Raw genomic sequence first — 13,754 nt, forward strand, 5'->3', positions numbered from 1 at the left:
TTTGAAGCTGGAATCTGCAAATTGTTCTGAACAATGTGAATCCTGTGTCTTTAATACTTTATTATGTGTGAAAATGATGTATTTTATTGAGGCCTTATACCTAATTTTGGATTTCTATTTTACATTTAAAAGAAGAACACTTATATAATATAACCTTAGATCCTATAATATCCAGAAACATACATTCAAGAGGTAAAAATAAAAATGAGAATGGACTTTAAAATTATAGTTTTTCACAGAACAAACTATTTAGATTTTAATGAGAACATGAACATGAATGAACATTGTTCTACTGAGTAGACATGACTCAACACTTATTCATTTCTGAACGTGTGACTTTCCAGAAACGTGCCTGGAGCTCTGACTACTTTGCATTTTATTTAGTATCGAAGCTTAATGGGTTAGATAATCCAGCAAGGCACACGGTTCTAAATGGCACTGTAAGTGAGATCTACTAAGTGAAGACACTGACTTTTCAATCATAGCCAGTTATACAAAGAATCCTCATCTTGGCCCAGCTGGTTAATCTGCCAGTTTTTTAGGTGGTACAGTTATGCACTCTTAGTATATGTGTTCAAAACTCCTTGTTTTGGAATGTTTTTAAGTAGATCATACAATTCCACCTAATTTATTCTGGTTGGGACATACAGACTGTTTTAGAGTCTATGATCTTTATCGTCTGGTAAGGGGACACAAAATGTCTTTATATTTGTTTTTCTAATGGTCTTTCCATATAGAGCAAAAACTTCTCACTAGCTATTCAAATGTCATTTCGAAAGATACATGTTTGTCTGTGGGTGTCTATGTGTGCTCTCTGAAAATATTGGCTAGGAGCATACTTACCTGGTAATCATCTCCTTCCCAGAAAATTGTAGCATATTTATAGTAGTTGTCATTTTATAATAGGGGAAAAAAGCACACTTCATATTTAAAAATAATTTTTATGTCTACTTATTGTGCCTCTGCACTCAACTCTTCATTTGGATGATCCTTATGGAACATGCACAGAAATTGGAATCAGAGCACGGCTTGCAGGAGTTTTCTCCTTCCACCAGATAGGTTCCAGGACTCAAATTCAAGTCATCAGGCTATGTGGGCACGGACTCTTACCCACTGCGCCATCTCACTGGCTCTAACTCACTAGTTATAAAGAAGGCTAGTTACTATCTGTAAGGAAAACAAATGGTCTGAGAGGCTAGTAAGAAAGTAAGGTATTGGCGCTGAGCTTGGATCCTTGACATGTCAATGGACCATCAAGAGGAAATTGGGTTCCGGGAAGGATGCATGGGTCATTAGAACAATCCTATTTACTACATCTAGTAGTAGAGGGCATGTCATGGAGAAAGCTTTCTGGAATCTTCATCCCTGCATCAGTCTCTCAACTGTCCTGCCTTGGCACTCCCAGCATCCTCAGCAGCAATTCTGACTTTTTCTCATGCCTTTAGTATCAACCTCTAGGCAGTCCCTTTGGCTTTATTAAGGACTCATTGAATTTGCTTCTTCCCATGTCTGATTCCTTGAGGACTGGTGAATTGGTGTGCATGTATAAGGTGGGACAAAGGAGTGGTCAGTATTTTGGTAGGTAGTAGTGATAAATATGGACCTTCCTTCTCATTTGCTTGCAATCTTGTTTGGATTGGGCATAATTTCTATAGCTAAATGATATGGCTGTATACTGTTCATCTCACAGGAGAGCCCATCAGATTCTTAGGGTCCTCTCACCTGCCAGACACAATGTGCACATGGCATGAGGAGGAGAAGCTAACAGAATCCATGGCTTCCCTGGGGTTTGAAGTTCTTTTCTTGGACACCCTGCCTCTCCCCAGAACCCTTTCTGCACATATTTGAAAGAAACCAGTGCATAGTACCCTTAGCCTCAATTTCTTCCTCTCTACTGGGTTTGTCGGGCTCACTTTGGTGAGTTATGGCTTTGTTACACATTGTGTTCCTTCCCAAGGACCAGGAAGTAATACAGAGGGAAGTTCTTATTTGGAAAATTTTGAAGGATTTTATATTAGAGATGATATGGATATAGAGACAAAGTGGAAAGGGAAGGCTACAGTGGGAAGCGGAAAGACAAGGAGATGAGAAGGGAGAGAATTGGCCCCAATGAATATGTATAAAAGCCCCATATGGAAACCTGCTACTTCATAAGCTGATTTAAGAAATAAGAATAAAGCATTTAAAAAATTCAACAGAAAAAATCCTCAGGTATAAGCCCTTTTCACTTATAGAAGATAAAAATTGCCTGGCCACCCTCTTGGGATACAAGGGGTGGGCCAGAAAAGGGGCCATGTGGAGAGTGTTGCTGATCACTGGAGACTGCAGAAGGCGGTCTGCTGGCTGCTGGCTTATGCAAACTCAACCTCCAACCCTGGGATGAAGACCTGGAGTACATAGAGTGGAGGCAGCTGTGTAAACTGCAAGGTGGTATTTATAGCCTTGGTGAGGCGTGCAGGGCCAGCCTAGAGACTGTCAGTGGTCATCACCATCAGCTTGAACCTTGTGCCCTGGGCTGGACTGGTTTCTGCTCCTTCCCTTGAATAACGCAGGGGATTCCAAAACTTAGTTTCTACACCTTCGACGGAGGGGCTGTTGCCATGGTATTTGGGACACTTGGGATTGCTGGCTTTCCACTCCAGGACAGCATTCCAGTTCTCAAGAGGATAGAGTTGTATGTACTCTCAGAGAGAGACTGCTTGAAATTGTGAGACCATTCTCACTGGCTCCTAGCACTGGGACAAAGTGGGAAAAGGCACTGTGGATTCAGATATGGACTTGGGTTCCATATCTGCTGATCGACGCATGGAGCAAAAGTATAACAGCATGCGGCGACATGGCCCAGGAAGGGAACTTGGTGCATAGGTGAGGGACACACAAAATGCATTTTACATTCTTCTATTTTCCATTTTTACTAACATATATTAATTGCACAAAATAATATGTTTTATTGTGACATTTTTCCTGTGTGTGTGTGTGTGTGTGTGTGTGTGTGTGTGTGTGTGTGTGTGTGTACTTTGATCATTTATTTCCTTGACCACTCTCACTGACCCCTTCCTCTCCTATAGCTTCTCCTTCACTGATGGTGCAGTCTTCAATCTGTCCGGGTGTCAGAGGGGTTAATCCCTTGGCAGAGAGCAAACAACCCAACCTCTCTTCTGAGCCTAAGACCAATCTGTGAGAAGGGTTAGAAAGCCTGTGCATCAGGCTAGCAGACAAGAGATAGTGTGTTAGGAGTTGGGGCTATGAGCTGAGGATCTGGGTCATGGGGCTCCCAAGAAGATCCATTATTGCTGTCTGAGATCCTTGGGGTCTATATGCCTTGGTCATGGGAAGGAGAACAGGAGAGGGACAGAGAATGAGAAGAAGGGGGAGCAGGGCGTGCTGGAGTGCAAAAGGGTGAACACACAGCTCTGTAATGGAAACTTGGCACCCAGCCTCCACTTTCTTTGCTTCCTCAGTGCATGCAGCTTGGATCTCAGATTGAGAACCAAGTGTTTCCTCCTCTGACAGCAGCAGCCCACAGCATCTCTAAGGCCCCCTCTTGTCGCTTCTGCTCAGAGACCACAGCCCTAAATGCTTCCTCTACTGGTGACATGTGACATGGGAGCCTGCTGCTTCCCCCACCTCCTTTACCCCCTGCCTCCTCCCCTTCCCCTGACTAATTAGGCCAACATGCAACTTTCAGGGCCTGGCAGTTGAGAAGCCAAGAATGCTGTGAATTGGGGCCAAGTGTTTTTGTTGACATTGCTCTAGTGTAGCTTTGCAGAGCAACCTCTTTACTGTAGCAGAGAAGTCCAAGGAGCCAGGGAGGTGAGTTAAGAGAGAGCAATACAAAGAGCAAGTGTGGGCACCCTTTGCACATCTGCCTCATCTTCCCCTGCCTCCTAACACCCCACTGCCTACCCTTTGCCTTTTCTCTCTAAATGCAAAACTGGAACGGCCCAGGTCACAGATAGCCAGGTTCTAGGAAACTACTGAGCAGAGTGCCAGGCATAGTGTGAGAGAGACCACAAGTGGTCGAGTCTTTGGTCTATGAGGCTTTCCAGGAATGCTGTCTATCTTCATAATAGTTTCTGGGGACTGTTTCATAGATGTAGTGAGATGGTCTTCACCCCCCACCCAGTATAAGATGGGGGCCCCTTTTTCCAATCTGTCGGATTATCAGCTGTGCATTGTAGCTAGGGTGCAGGCAATATTTCCACACAGATTTGTTATGAATGTAAAACATGCTTAAAATGGAAAGCCATTTGCACATAATAGATGCTCACTAAGCAGAATGACAAAATCTATGGGAAGTATTCAATATAACCTTAGATTGCCTATGATCTAAGTCACTTCTTTTTGACTAATTTGCTTCAGAGGTAAAGAAGCTCTTCTCTTCTACTAGGAGATATCTGAGGAAACCAAACTGAACTACAACACTATTAAGCTTTGTTCTCGTGGAATGTTGTTACTACTGGTATTATTATTAATATTAACATTTTCTCAGGCTCTGAACATCATCGTTGTATCAGTGATCAGTGGTCCAGTCTGTTTTGGTTGAGATAAAAGTTTGTAGGTTTTGGAAGGCTAAGGTGCTGTCTTAATAGTGTCTAATTCCTGAAGATATTGAATCATTATGTTAAAAAAAATCCTCTAATTTTCTGCTACAATAGCTGGCTTTGCTTTTTACATCTCTTAATTGGTATCAGCTTTTCTCTTAGAGTCGCAGATCCATGGAAACTTGGCAAAAGAGCTTTGAGAGTCATTGGAAGAAATACTTTTGTTACTTTGTAAGTCTTCAGGGTCTGTTTGAATCTTACAATTGTAGGTCCATGGAGCACCCTCCTCTGACCTGCACTGGGAGGACAGACAATAAGTAGAATGGCTATTCTGCAAGCCACCACATGCTTGTTTCTTTAGATACCATGTAGACTGGTAGCTATTTAGTACTCTGCTTGTATCTGTTGTTCTGTACTCTGTCGCTCACTGGCACTGTACACCTCCCAGAACCTGTATCTCATTTGCTCAAAGTCTTTGCTGTGCACCAGAGCTTAATTCAGAGCTCCAAGTCATAGGTTAGACAAGCCAGAGAGGAAGACAAGGAGATGGCTCAGAGTTAAGAGCTCTTCTGCACAGGACCTGCGTCCAATTTTTAGCTCCCACAGCAGTGGCTCACAACAGCCTAGAATCCTAGCTCTGGTCTTCATGGACACTTGTACTGAAATGTACTATGTGTATGTGTGTGCCTACACGACACACACACACACACACACACACACACACACACACACACACACACAGAGTCACAGACACAGACACACACACACACGTTTTAAAAATAAGAAATAAATTAAAAGAAAAGTTGGAGAATTAATGTTTCTGGGAATAACCTTAAAGCCATGAAGAGGAGGACTGAGTAGACCATTATCTTGTTCCCTCACACCTTGGGTTTCTGAGGTGCTTTCCCTCTAGCTTGTAGTAGTTCTTTTAAAGGGGTCCAGTGCTCCTTAGTTATTTTGGCAATGCCTTGGAGTATACATTCCCTACCCTACTTCTCTATTCCCTGGCACATTCTTCCTGAAAATCAATCATCTATAATTCAGTGATTCTCAGTTCTTCATCTTAGGAGCTGTTCCTAGCCTGGGACAGAGAGAGCTCTACTCCCTACATTTTTGCTAGTCTTTAATACGGTACATTTATGTTTTAGGACTGATTATTGGAGTTTACCGCCACTGACCTTATTCTTTCTTCATTACTTCTTAGAGTTTGGGGGTTTTGTTTGATTTTTTTCTTTGTTGTTTTTTCTGCTTGACATCATTCAGTCATGGGATCAAACATTTAGGCCAAACAAGCTATCCAGGTGACTTGATTGAACTTTGAGACCCTTTCTTCAGTGTTGTTCTGAATTCTGGCCAAGCTAATACATGTAGCTGCCATGAAGGGTCTTTCCATTTTGCAGCTGTAATGATTGTTTGTTGAGCAGTTTCTCCTCTTCTGACTACAGGTGTTTCCTGGCTATATCCTGAAATTCTAGTTAGAGATCATGACAATTCTACATTCAGGACTAGGGTTACATTTGGGGAAAACATAAATACACTAGATGCTGATGTATCTATAGCTATCTGTAGCTTTTCAAAGTGAGGTGCAGATGAAACCTGAACTTTCCAGAAAGGTCTAGGACCCTAACTTGTTCATGTATAAGGTGGAAATGGTGATTTCAGCTTGGGCTTACAGAATACTTTCTGTGATCTTAGAGCAGTTTTGGTACTGGAGAGATAATGTTCATACTCTCCTATGTAGCATTGTGAGAATAATGAAGGTAAAATTGTTTGGAAAATTGACAATCACTGTAAAAATAGAGACTAGGAGACGGTGGCCTTTAGCTCTATATTGACCACTTCAGAGCATCACATTGTGTAATTGGATGCACTCTGTTGTCTGTGTGAAAGCTGCTAGGCACAAAAATTAGGTCTTGTCTTGTATTTAGAACCATTTTTCTTATTTTTTTAGAATTTTTATTATTAAGACATTTGGTTAATTTAAGTATATTTTGATTAACTTCTTCTACTTCCCCAAGTCCTTCCATATCCTTGCTCCCTTTCTTAACAAACAAACAAAAACACAATACAACCTTTTTTTTTCTAGCCAGAGCTGTATGATCTTTAATAGTTTCTTTCCTTAGTTCCAGGTCACTAGAAAGAGATACCATGTCTGACCTCCTCCATCCTCAATAAGCCTCTCATGCCAAGCTCAAACTTTTATTTCTCTGTCTTTGTCTTGCTGGATTTGTCCATGGTGGTCAAGACTGTTAATTTTTCTTCCTTGGATTTTTTCTCTCTGCTTTTTATTATACCATGCTCCCTACTCTCCCCACCCCTGCCATAATCTTTTGTTCAATTTGTTTAATCTCTTGCTCTCTGGAGATATTTTAGGTCCTCAAAGGTTTTCTTTTTATATTTTCTTTTCTCAGTGATCATTACTACACACACACACACACACACACACACACACACACACACACACACACACACACACACACACACACACAACACACACACATGCACACACACACGCACGCATGCACACACACACACACATACACACACACACACACACACACACACACACACACATTATAAAATGTTTCTCTCTCTTGTTGTGAAACCTACAGAGAACCCATCTGGACTATATCACATATCCTTCCCTGGTTGGGATCTCTTTTGTACTAGCTCTCTTGCCTGAGGTATCATTACCAAGAAGCTATATAATTTCCCTCCTGATAATCTTATCAGCAGAAACTTCATACTCGACATTCCCTAACCAGGATGGAGAGCTTCTTCCCTCATGTGCCCTTTCCTCTCCGTTCTTTGTGCTGACACTCTCATCTCCATGGTCATCCAATCCAGAAACCTAGGCATTGCCAGCCCTCTCACAAATCTTCTGTAGCCTTCGTTTTCCTTCATCTTGTTTTATGAAATCTTGTGCTGGGTCTTTTATAGTCCATTGCTTTGGGAATGGTGAAACGATGCCTTAGCTTTCATTAACCTGCAAAAATCAAATTCTAAGCATATGTTCAACTGCAGTTAGTTTATATGAGAGATAACAAGCAAATATGGTGGAGATGTAGACTTTTGTGGGCTAAAGCAGCTCACACAGACCCAATAGAGTCCATCGTCTGTATCTCTTCCCAGATCAGTTCTTAATAGCATCATATTTGTAGCTCGTATTGCTCTCTTGTGAAGCTATTGGTGTCATGGAAATTATCCAGTGATTATGAGTCTAGATTGTCTCTCTCTCTATTACAGGTTGCTAAACATGTTTTAGCATGTCATTGGGTGTAGGGGATTGAGAAAGAAAAGAGACAGCCATCAACCAAATATACTTTATCAAGAGATTTATCTGGTAGACAACATTAGTTTATTCACACTGTGGGAAACTCTGGAATCCAGTTTAGAATGAATATCTCACTGTCATCCATCTCAGGCAATGAAGTATTTATATATAAGTCCCTTCATGTCATTGGATAAATGACTGCTTTTGTTGGGCCCAATAGGATTCAACAGTCAGAAGATACCCTCAGACAGTTAGATTCAAGACATCTTAAAGGCCCATGCAGTACCGAGAAAAGTGATAGCTGATTAAGCCACAATCTCCCAGCATGGGTAAAGCCTGACATTCAGTTGTTAGTGATATGTGGTGATTTTTTTTTTCCTCTCCAGAACTTGACCTCATGGATCTCATCGGGGAAGATAGAAAATGGATGATGGGGAGGAAGCTGATGCAGGTGAATGATACACTGACTTCTGAAGATGCAGGACTCCGGAGCAGCAAGAACTGCACAGAGCCAGGTAACAGTGATGGCCGTGTCCTCACAATGGCGTCTATGTTCTTCAGTTATGGCTGAGGATGAATTGGGTGACATGTCTCTTTTTTAAGTTTGAATCTGGAGAGATTTTTAAAGATGTCTAGGGTATATTATAAGAAACTCACATTTGATTCTAACAGTGTGAAGATCCTGTAAGGACCTGTCTCATCTTCGGTGTGGATAAACAGTTGTCAATGTGTTCCCAATGACCTTATATCTTTTGATATAGAAAGTGTTTCAAGAAGCCATGCGTGTCTATTCCTCTTTGGAAAGATGAGGAGAAGGACCTTTCCCTATCATACCAAGTATCTTAATAGTAATTTCTTAAACAGGAATGGAAAGAATGAAGACTAGATACATGTATGTCTATCCTCAAACTACTATATAACCTGTGGTCCTCAATTAGCAGGGCTTATGGTTACTATGTGCTATTATCAATAGCTCACAAGGACCATTTTCAAAAGGCAGTTAAGTGTGTGGATGGTACACTTGTTATAAATGAAAATGGCCATGAAGGGTTTGAGTTCCCATGTCGAGTGGATAGTGGTGGACAACCTTCGAAGCACAGACATATCAAGGACTGTCGCGAACAGACAGGAGAGCAAATGTGCAGGTTCTATTCCATGAACTCTGTTGGTGATCTTGTCTGGTAGTCAGTTTTTCAATCCATTTCTTCAATTAATAGGCAAATGGTAAATGGGACATAGGGAGATGGGAATCACAGTAGTGGAAATCCCCTTTAACCTTTGGGGTGGAAAGAGTGGAGTTAAAGGAGACATGGTGGTGAATACCCTTCACTGAGTTTGTCCATATGCAGGATTGGTGGAGATGGAATGATTCTATTTCCTTCCGGTGTGTCTTTCTTTGTGGGGAGAAGGTAGGTCGCCTCGCTGAGTGGCATTGCTCACTCTGTTAGCAATTGCTTCGTTATAGAGATAGGTGTGGAAACTTCAGGTACATTGAAAGCCATTCCAGCAGAAGAAATAATTCAACTTCAAAGGTAGCAATAAAAATGCCTGGGTTGATAAAACAAACAACAAACGAACCATAAGCTCAGCCTCTAGTTGCTAAAGGAGGGTACAGAGGAGAGATGAAAGGTTTTAGGATGAAGGTGGATAGGTGGTCGTGAAAGAGAGCTCAGGAATACTATAGAGAGAAGACTATGGTATGGGTGTATGGAAATGTCATTATTAAACCTACTATAGGTACAATTAATATATGTTAACAAAACATTAAAATTAAGAATGCAAAGGAATATGAGGCCACGATTGATACTCTTACTTTACTCACCTGTAGACTAAAAAGGATTAGGACTCAGTTCAGGACCTTGATTCAGAACCAGACCAAAGGCAGAGAGTCCTGTTCACATTCTAGCCTGTTGGGACTTGCATTCTTCAAGAGCCCTTCCTTTCCCAAAGTGTGGGGACCACTCCCTTGCCTAAATACTGTTGTCATTAAATGTCTCTAATGCATCCTGGATGCAATATTCAGTGACAATTCAAATCAGTTGAATAGGGCCAGTGAGATGGCTCAGTGATAAAGAATACCAGTTATTCTTCTAGAGGACCAGGGTTTTAATTCCTAGCACTCACACGCCTATAACTCCAGTTCTGGAAATGCAATGTCTTCTTCTGGTCTTTCCATGTACCAGGACTATCTATGGCACAGAGGCATATATGTATAAAAAATATCCATGCACATAGAATTCATTAAAATTAAATCAAATGAACCAAAATAGCATAAAATAAAACATGCAGATGCTCCAGATGTTCAGCTCTATTATCTGTCTGTCAGACATTCACTTGCTGCATGCAATTGGCAGCTGTTGTAACTGGGCAGCACAGGTCCTGCAACATATTTATCAGCATGGAAGAGATTATTGAACAGGCTGATTTAAAACTTCCCATGGTCTCTGGACATATTTTTTGTCTTACTAGTTCACTTTCAGACATCTCAAAAATGAAGGATGGATGTGTTTCCATTTCCAACCTTCTAACCTAGATCTTGGAGGCACACATAAGTTTGAATTCTAGCTTGGAACCTATGGGCTTTGGGCAATATAATCAGATTCTCCTAGCCTGTCAGCTCCTTAGAAATTATGGCAATCATTCTGACCTTTCACAAGTTAGAATTGGTACTGACGTCCTAAAGTATGCACAGTTTGGGGCCCTTGCGTGATAGTTGTATAGTAAGAGCTGCCTTGCAAACTTCCCGTGTCTGTTGGAGGATATCCCTGTCTCCATTTCAGGTGAGTCACGATACAAGATCCATAGAGCCGTAAGTCCACAGCCACTCTCCACCAGAGATGGCCAGGCTTGCTCTGTCAACCACTCATAGTCTCCAGTGGTCCAGAGATGAACAGCTAATTGGTCAGCTGAACTGTGAGGGTCAAGTATCATTATCTGTAAGGTAAACTTTGAAGATGGTAATAAATACCATCATCTCTGCTGACCACTAATAGTCATGTGATCAAAACGTGCCAGACATGCATGACCTACCTGGCTCAAGTGCCTTCCTGAGGTAAAGAGATAGATGTATGCGACAAAAATTAGAAGTCAAATCACAAGTAAGGCTGTGATTTAATGTTATTTCTTTAATAGTGCCATCAACTCCCATTCCATGGGGATATGTCTGAAGACCCCTAGTGAATGTCTGAAACCACAGAAAACACTGAGCTCTCCTGTACTGTGTACCTGGGTGTGTGTGTGCTTGCGCGCATGCGTGTGTGTGTGTGTGTGTGTGTGTGTGTGTACTACAATAATCTCTTCGATAGAGGTGAATAGTAATGAGTGCTAAGAGAAATTATATCAATATATAATAACAAAAGTCATATAATAGTTATGTATTGCTCATGTCTAGAATTTTCCATTTAATATTTTTGGACCATGGTTGACTGCAGGAAACCAAGGGAAATGAAACTGTGGGTCAGAAGGAGGCACTGCTGTTTTCCTCTCTACATCTGACTTTTGCTGGAGTGAGCTATGGCAGGTCCATTCACCCGTCATTGTCCAGTTTCCTTTAAGAGGTTCTGAACACATTGAGTATCATTGTGCTGGCTGAATACAGTGTTATTCTGCCCTCAGAAGTCTTAATGCAGGGACTAGAAAAGGAGCCTGTTGTTTCTGGACCCTTTCTCTTCCTATTTGTGATGCCAACATTGGCCCTGCATTGACAGCGACCCATGTTCCCTCTGTGCATGGAGGGGCGATTGTTTGTGTATGCACTTGAACGTGCTGGGTGCCAGTTGAGATGTAGCCATGTGAGCCAAGGTATCAAGGTCATAAGCAGGAGTTAATGGAACATTTGTCCCAAAGCACAGTTCACGTGCAACTCTGTTGTCAGAGTTTTCAGTTCCAAGACTGTGTCCTTGGAGACCTTATTTTAGATGGTGTTAGAGGAAGCTTCTAGATTGAGGATCTGGAGGTAGAAATTAGGGCACTTACTTTCCCCATGGTGTTACGGAGCTGCTTTGTGTCTGAGAGGTTTATTTCGTCAGCTATGAAATAGAACTCCAGCTCTCATCCCTTCCATTACACAAACCCACTAATTGGGAGAAATTTGAAGAATAGAGGTTCAACAAAGCTTCTACTCCAAGTCATTCCCCTGCTTCTCTTAATAACGCCCTTGCATTTGCATAATTCCAAGTCATCTCAACCTTCTTCTCCCTTTCTCTCTTCCCCTACCCCTTCTTCACCTCTCTCCCTCCTCCTCTTCTCCCTCTGCTTATCTTTCCTTCTCTCCAAAGGTCAGTAGCCTAGAACACCCCATTCGCAGGTCAGAAGAATCAGAGTACATGACCTCTTATGAAATAGTAATGTTATATGTGACTGGTCTTTCAACGTTGGGGTGTCTTACTCTTTACATGATACTTGCCATTTTATGAATATATTATTTCAGGCATTTTTGGTTTCCACAAAATGGCATATTTAGTCACCCCTGGTTTTAGTGGAAACCTATCATTTTTCCCCTCTAGAACTGAGTAAAAAGACTGACCTCCAGGCTCCAATATTTTTTTCACGCAATTGTTCCAGCTCTCTGAATTTTTGAGTCTGTTTTCTTAGCCTGACACTGCCGATTTCATCTGAAGTCTGGAAACATATTGTGTTTTTGGCAAATAACACTTGAAATTGTTTACTCAGATGATCTATTAAGAGAAATTTCACTTTGAATAAATTTGATCCACAGAAAATTAAGTTAGCTAAATGTAATCTTGAGGGTGGTGGACAACGGCAGCAGAAATGCATTCTTTATAATAATTCTGCGTACACTTGGCAGGATTTTATTTATACACTTTGCAGTGTGCCTCCAGAAACTTCTATTCTCCCCTGTTCTCAGTTCTTTGATATCTTATGGAAATGGGTCTCTTCTCAGGGCACCTCTCTCAAACTTTGGGAGGAGAAAGACAAAGGGAAAAGGGCTTTTTGGTGTAAAGCCCTTCAGACAGAAGATCAGCTCATGGTTCACTCTGTATCTTGGCTTAGTTGGGTCTAAGGTCTGTGGAGGAAAGAAAAACACCTGGACCTGTGTTGCAAGATCAAGCTGAGGTTGGAAGAGACTGTTTTAAGGGAATGTGTCAAGAGATCAGTTGACTTTAGACTGATCAGAGCTATATAACCTAAGAAGTAAGTGGAAATTGGAATAGCAATGGGGGCTAAAGGAAACGAAATTAATTCAGGGAGTAAATATAGTGAGAGACAACAAGAACTTGAACATAAATGGGCAAAATCCACACAAGGTTCTGTTTGTGAACAGCTTGCCAAGATCCTTCTGTTTAGGGATTTAAACAATAACATTGGAGTTGACTAGTTTAATCCAGGACTGGATATGACCAATGTATGAAGCATGAAAAGCCTCAGTTGTAATCTTTTATATGAAAGATCAATATTCCGATGGGAGTAAACAAATGACCGAAAGATGACTGGACTTAGAAGCCAAGTGGGGCTCTCCCACTGTAGACACCCAGGGTTCATAGATACAGATGACCGGAGCTTCACATTATCTAGGTTGGACAAATAGGAACTTATGCTGACTCAAATGCAAGCAAGCTCATGCTTTCCTTGCTTATAAAAGAAAGATAAAATAATCATGAAAAACATTAGGAATAACCAGTTGTAACTACCTCAGTGCTATCATTGTTGGTGCTGAACCCAGGAAAAAAAAGTGAAATTTAAAGTGTGAAAATCCATACATTATTGCTCAAGGTCAAACAACTTTCACTAACTTCCCTTTGCAGATGCGTTTGTCCCCCGCCTCCCCCACCCCCGTGGTGTGTGTGTGTGTGTGTGTGTGTGTGTGTGTGTGTATGTGTGTGTGTATGTGTGTGTGTATGTGTTTGCGTGTGTATGTTGCCCTATCACTCTCCACTATACTCCCTTGAGATTCCCCAGGCTTCTCCTGTTCTCTA

At 41.5% G+C, this 13,754-nt stretch overlaps 1 protein-coding gene across 1 annotated transcript in view; it reads left to right on the forward strand.

Annotated features, from left to right (window-relative positions):
* The first annotated feature begins 8,204 nt into the window (after positions 1 to 8,204).
* Slc24a3 (solute carrier family 24 member 3) overlaps positions 8,205 to 13,754 on the forward strand; it is a 407,093-nt gene continuing 401,543 nt past the window's right edge. The window contains exon 1 of the mRNA XM_032904340.1: positions 8,205 to 8,333. Within this exon, the coding sequence (XP_032760231.1) occupies positions 8,216 to 8,333 (118 nt within the window). The 5' untranslated portion in view covers positions 8,205 to 8,215. The remainder of the gene's footprint in view (positions 8,334 to 13,754) is intronic.

The sequence above is a fragment of the Rattus rattus genome, chromosome 5, assembly GCF_011064425.1.
Source record: "Rattus rattus isolate New Zealand chromosome 5, Rrattus_CSIRO_v1, whole genome shotgun sequence".
In the NCBI taxonomy this organism is placed as follows: Eukaryota; Metazoa; Chordata; class Mammalia; order Rodentia; family Muridae; genus Rattus; species Rattus rattus.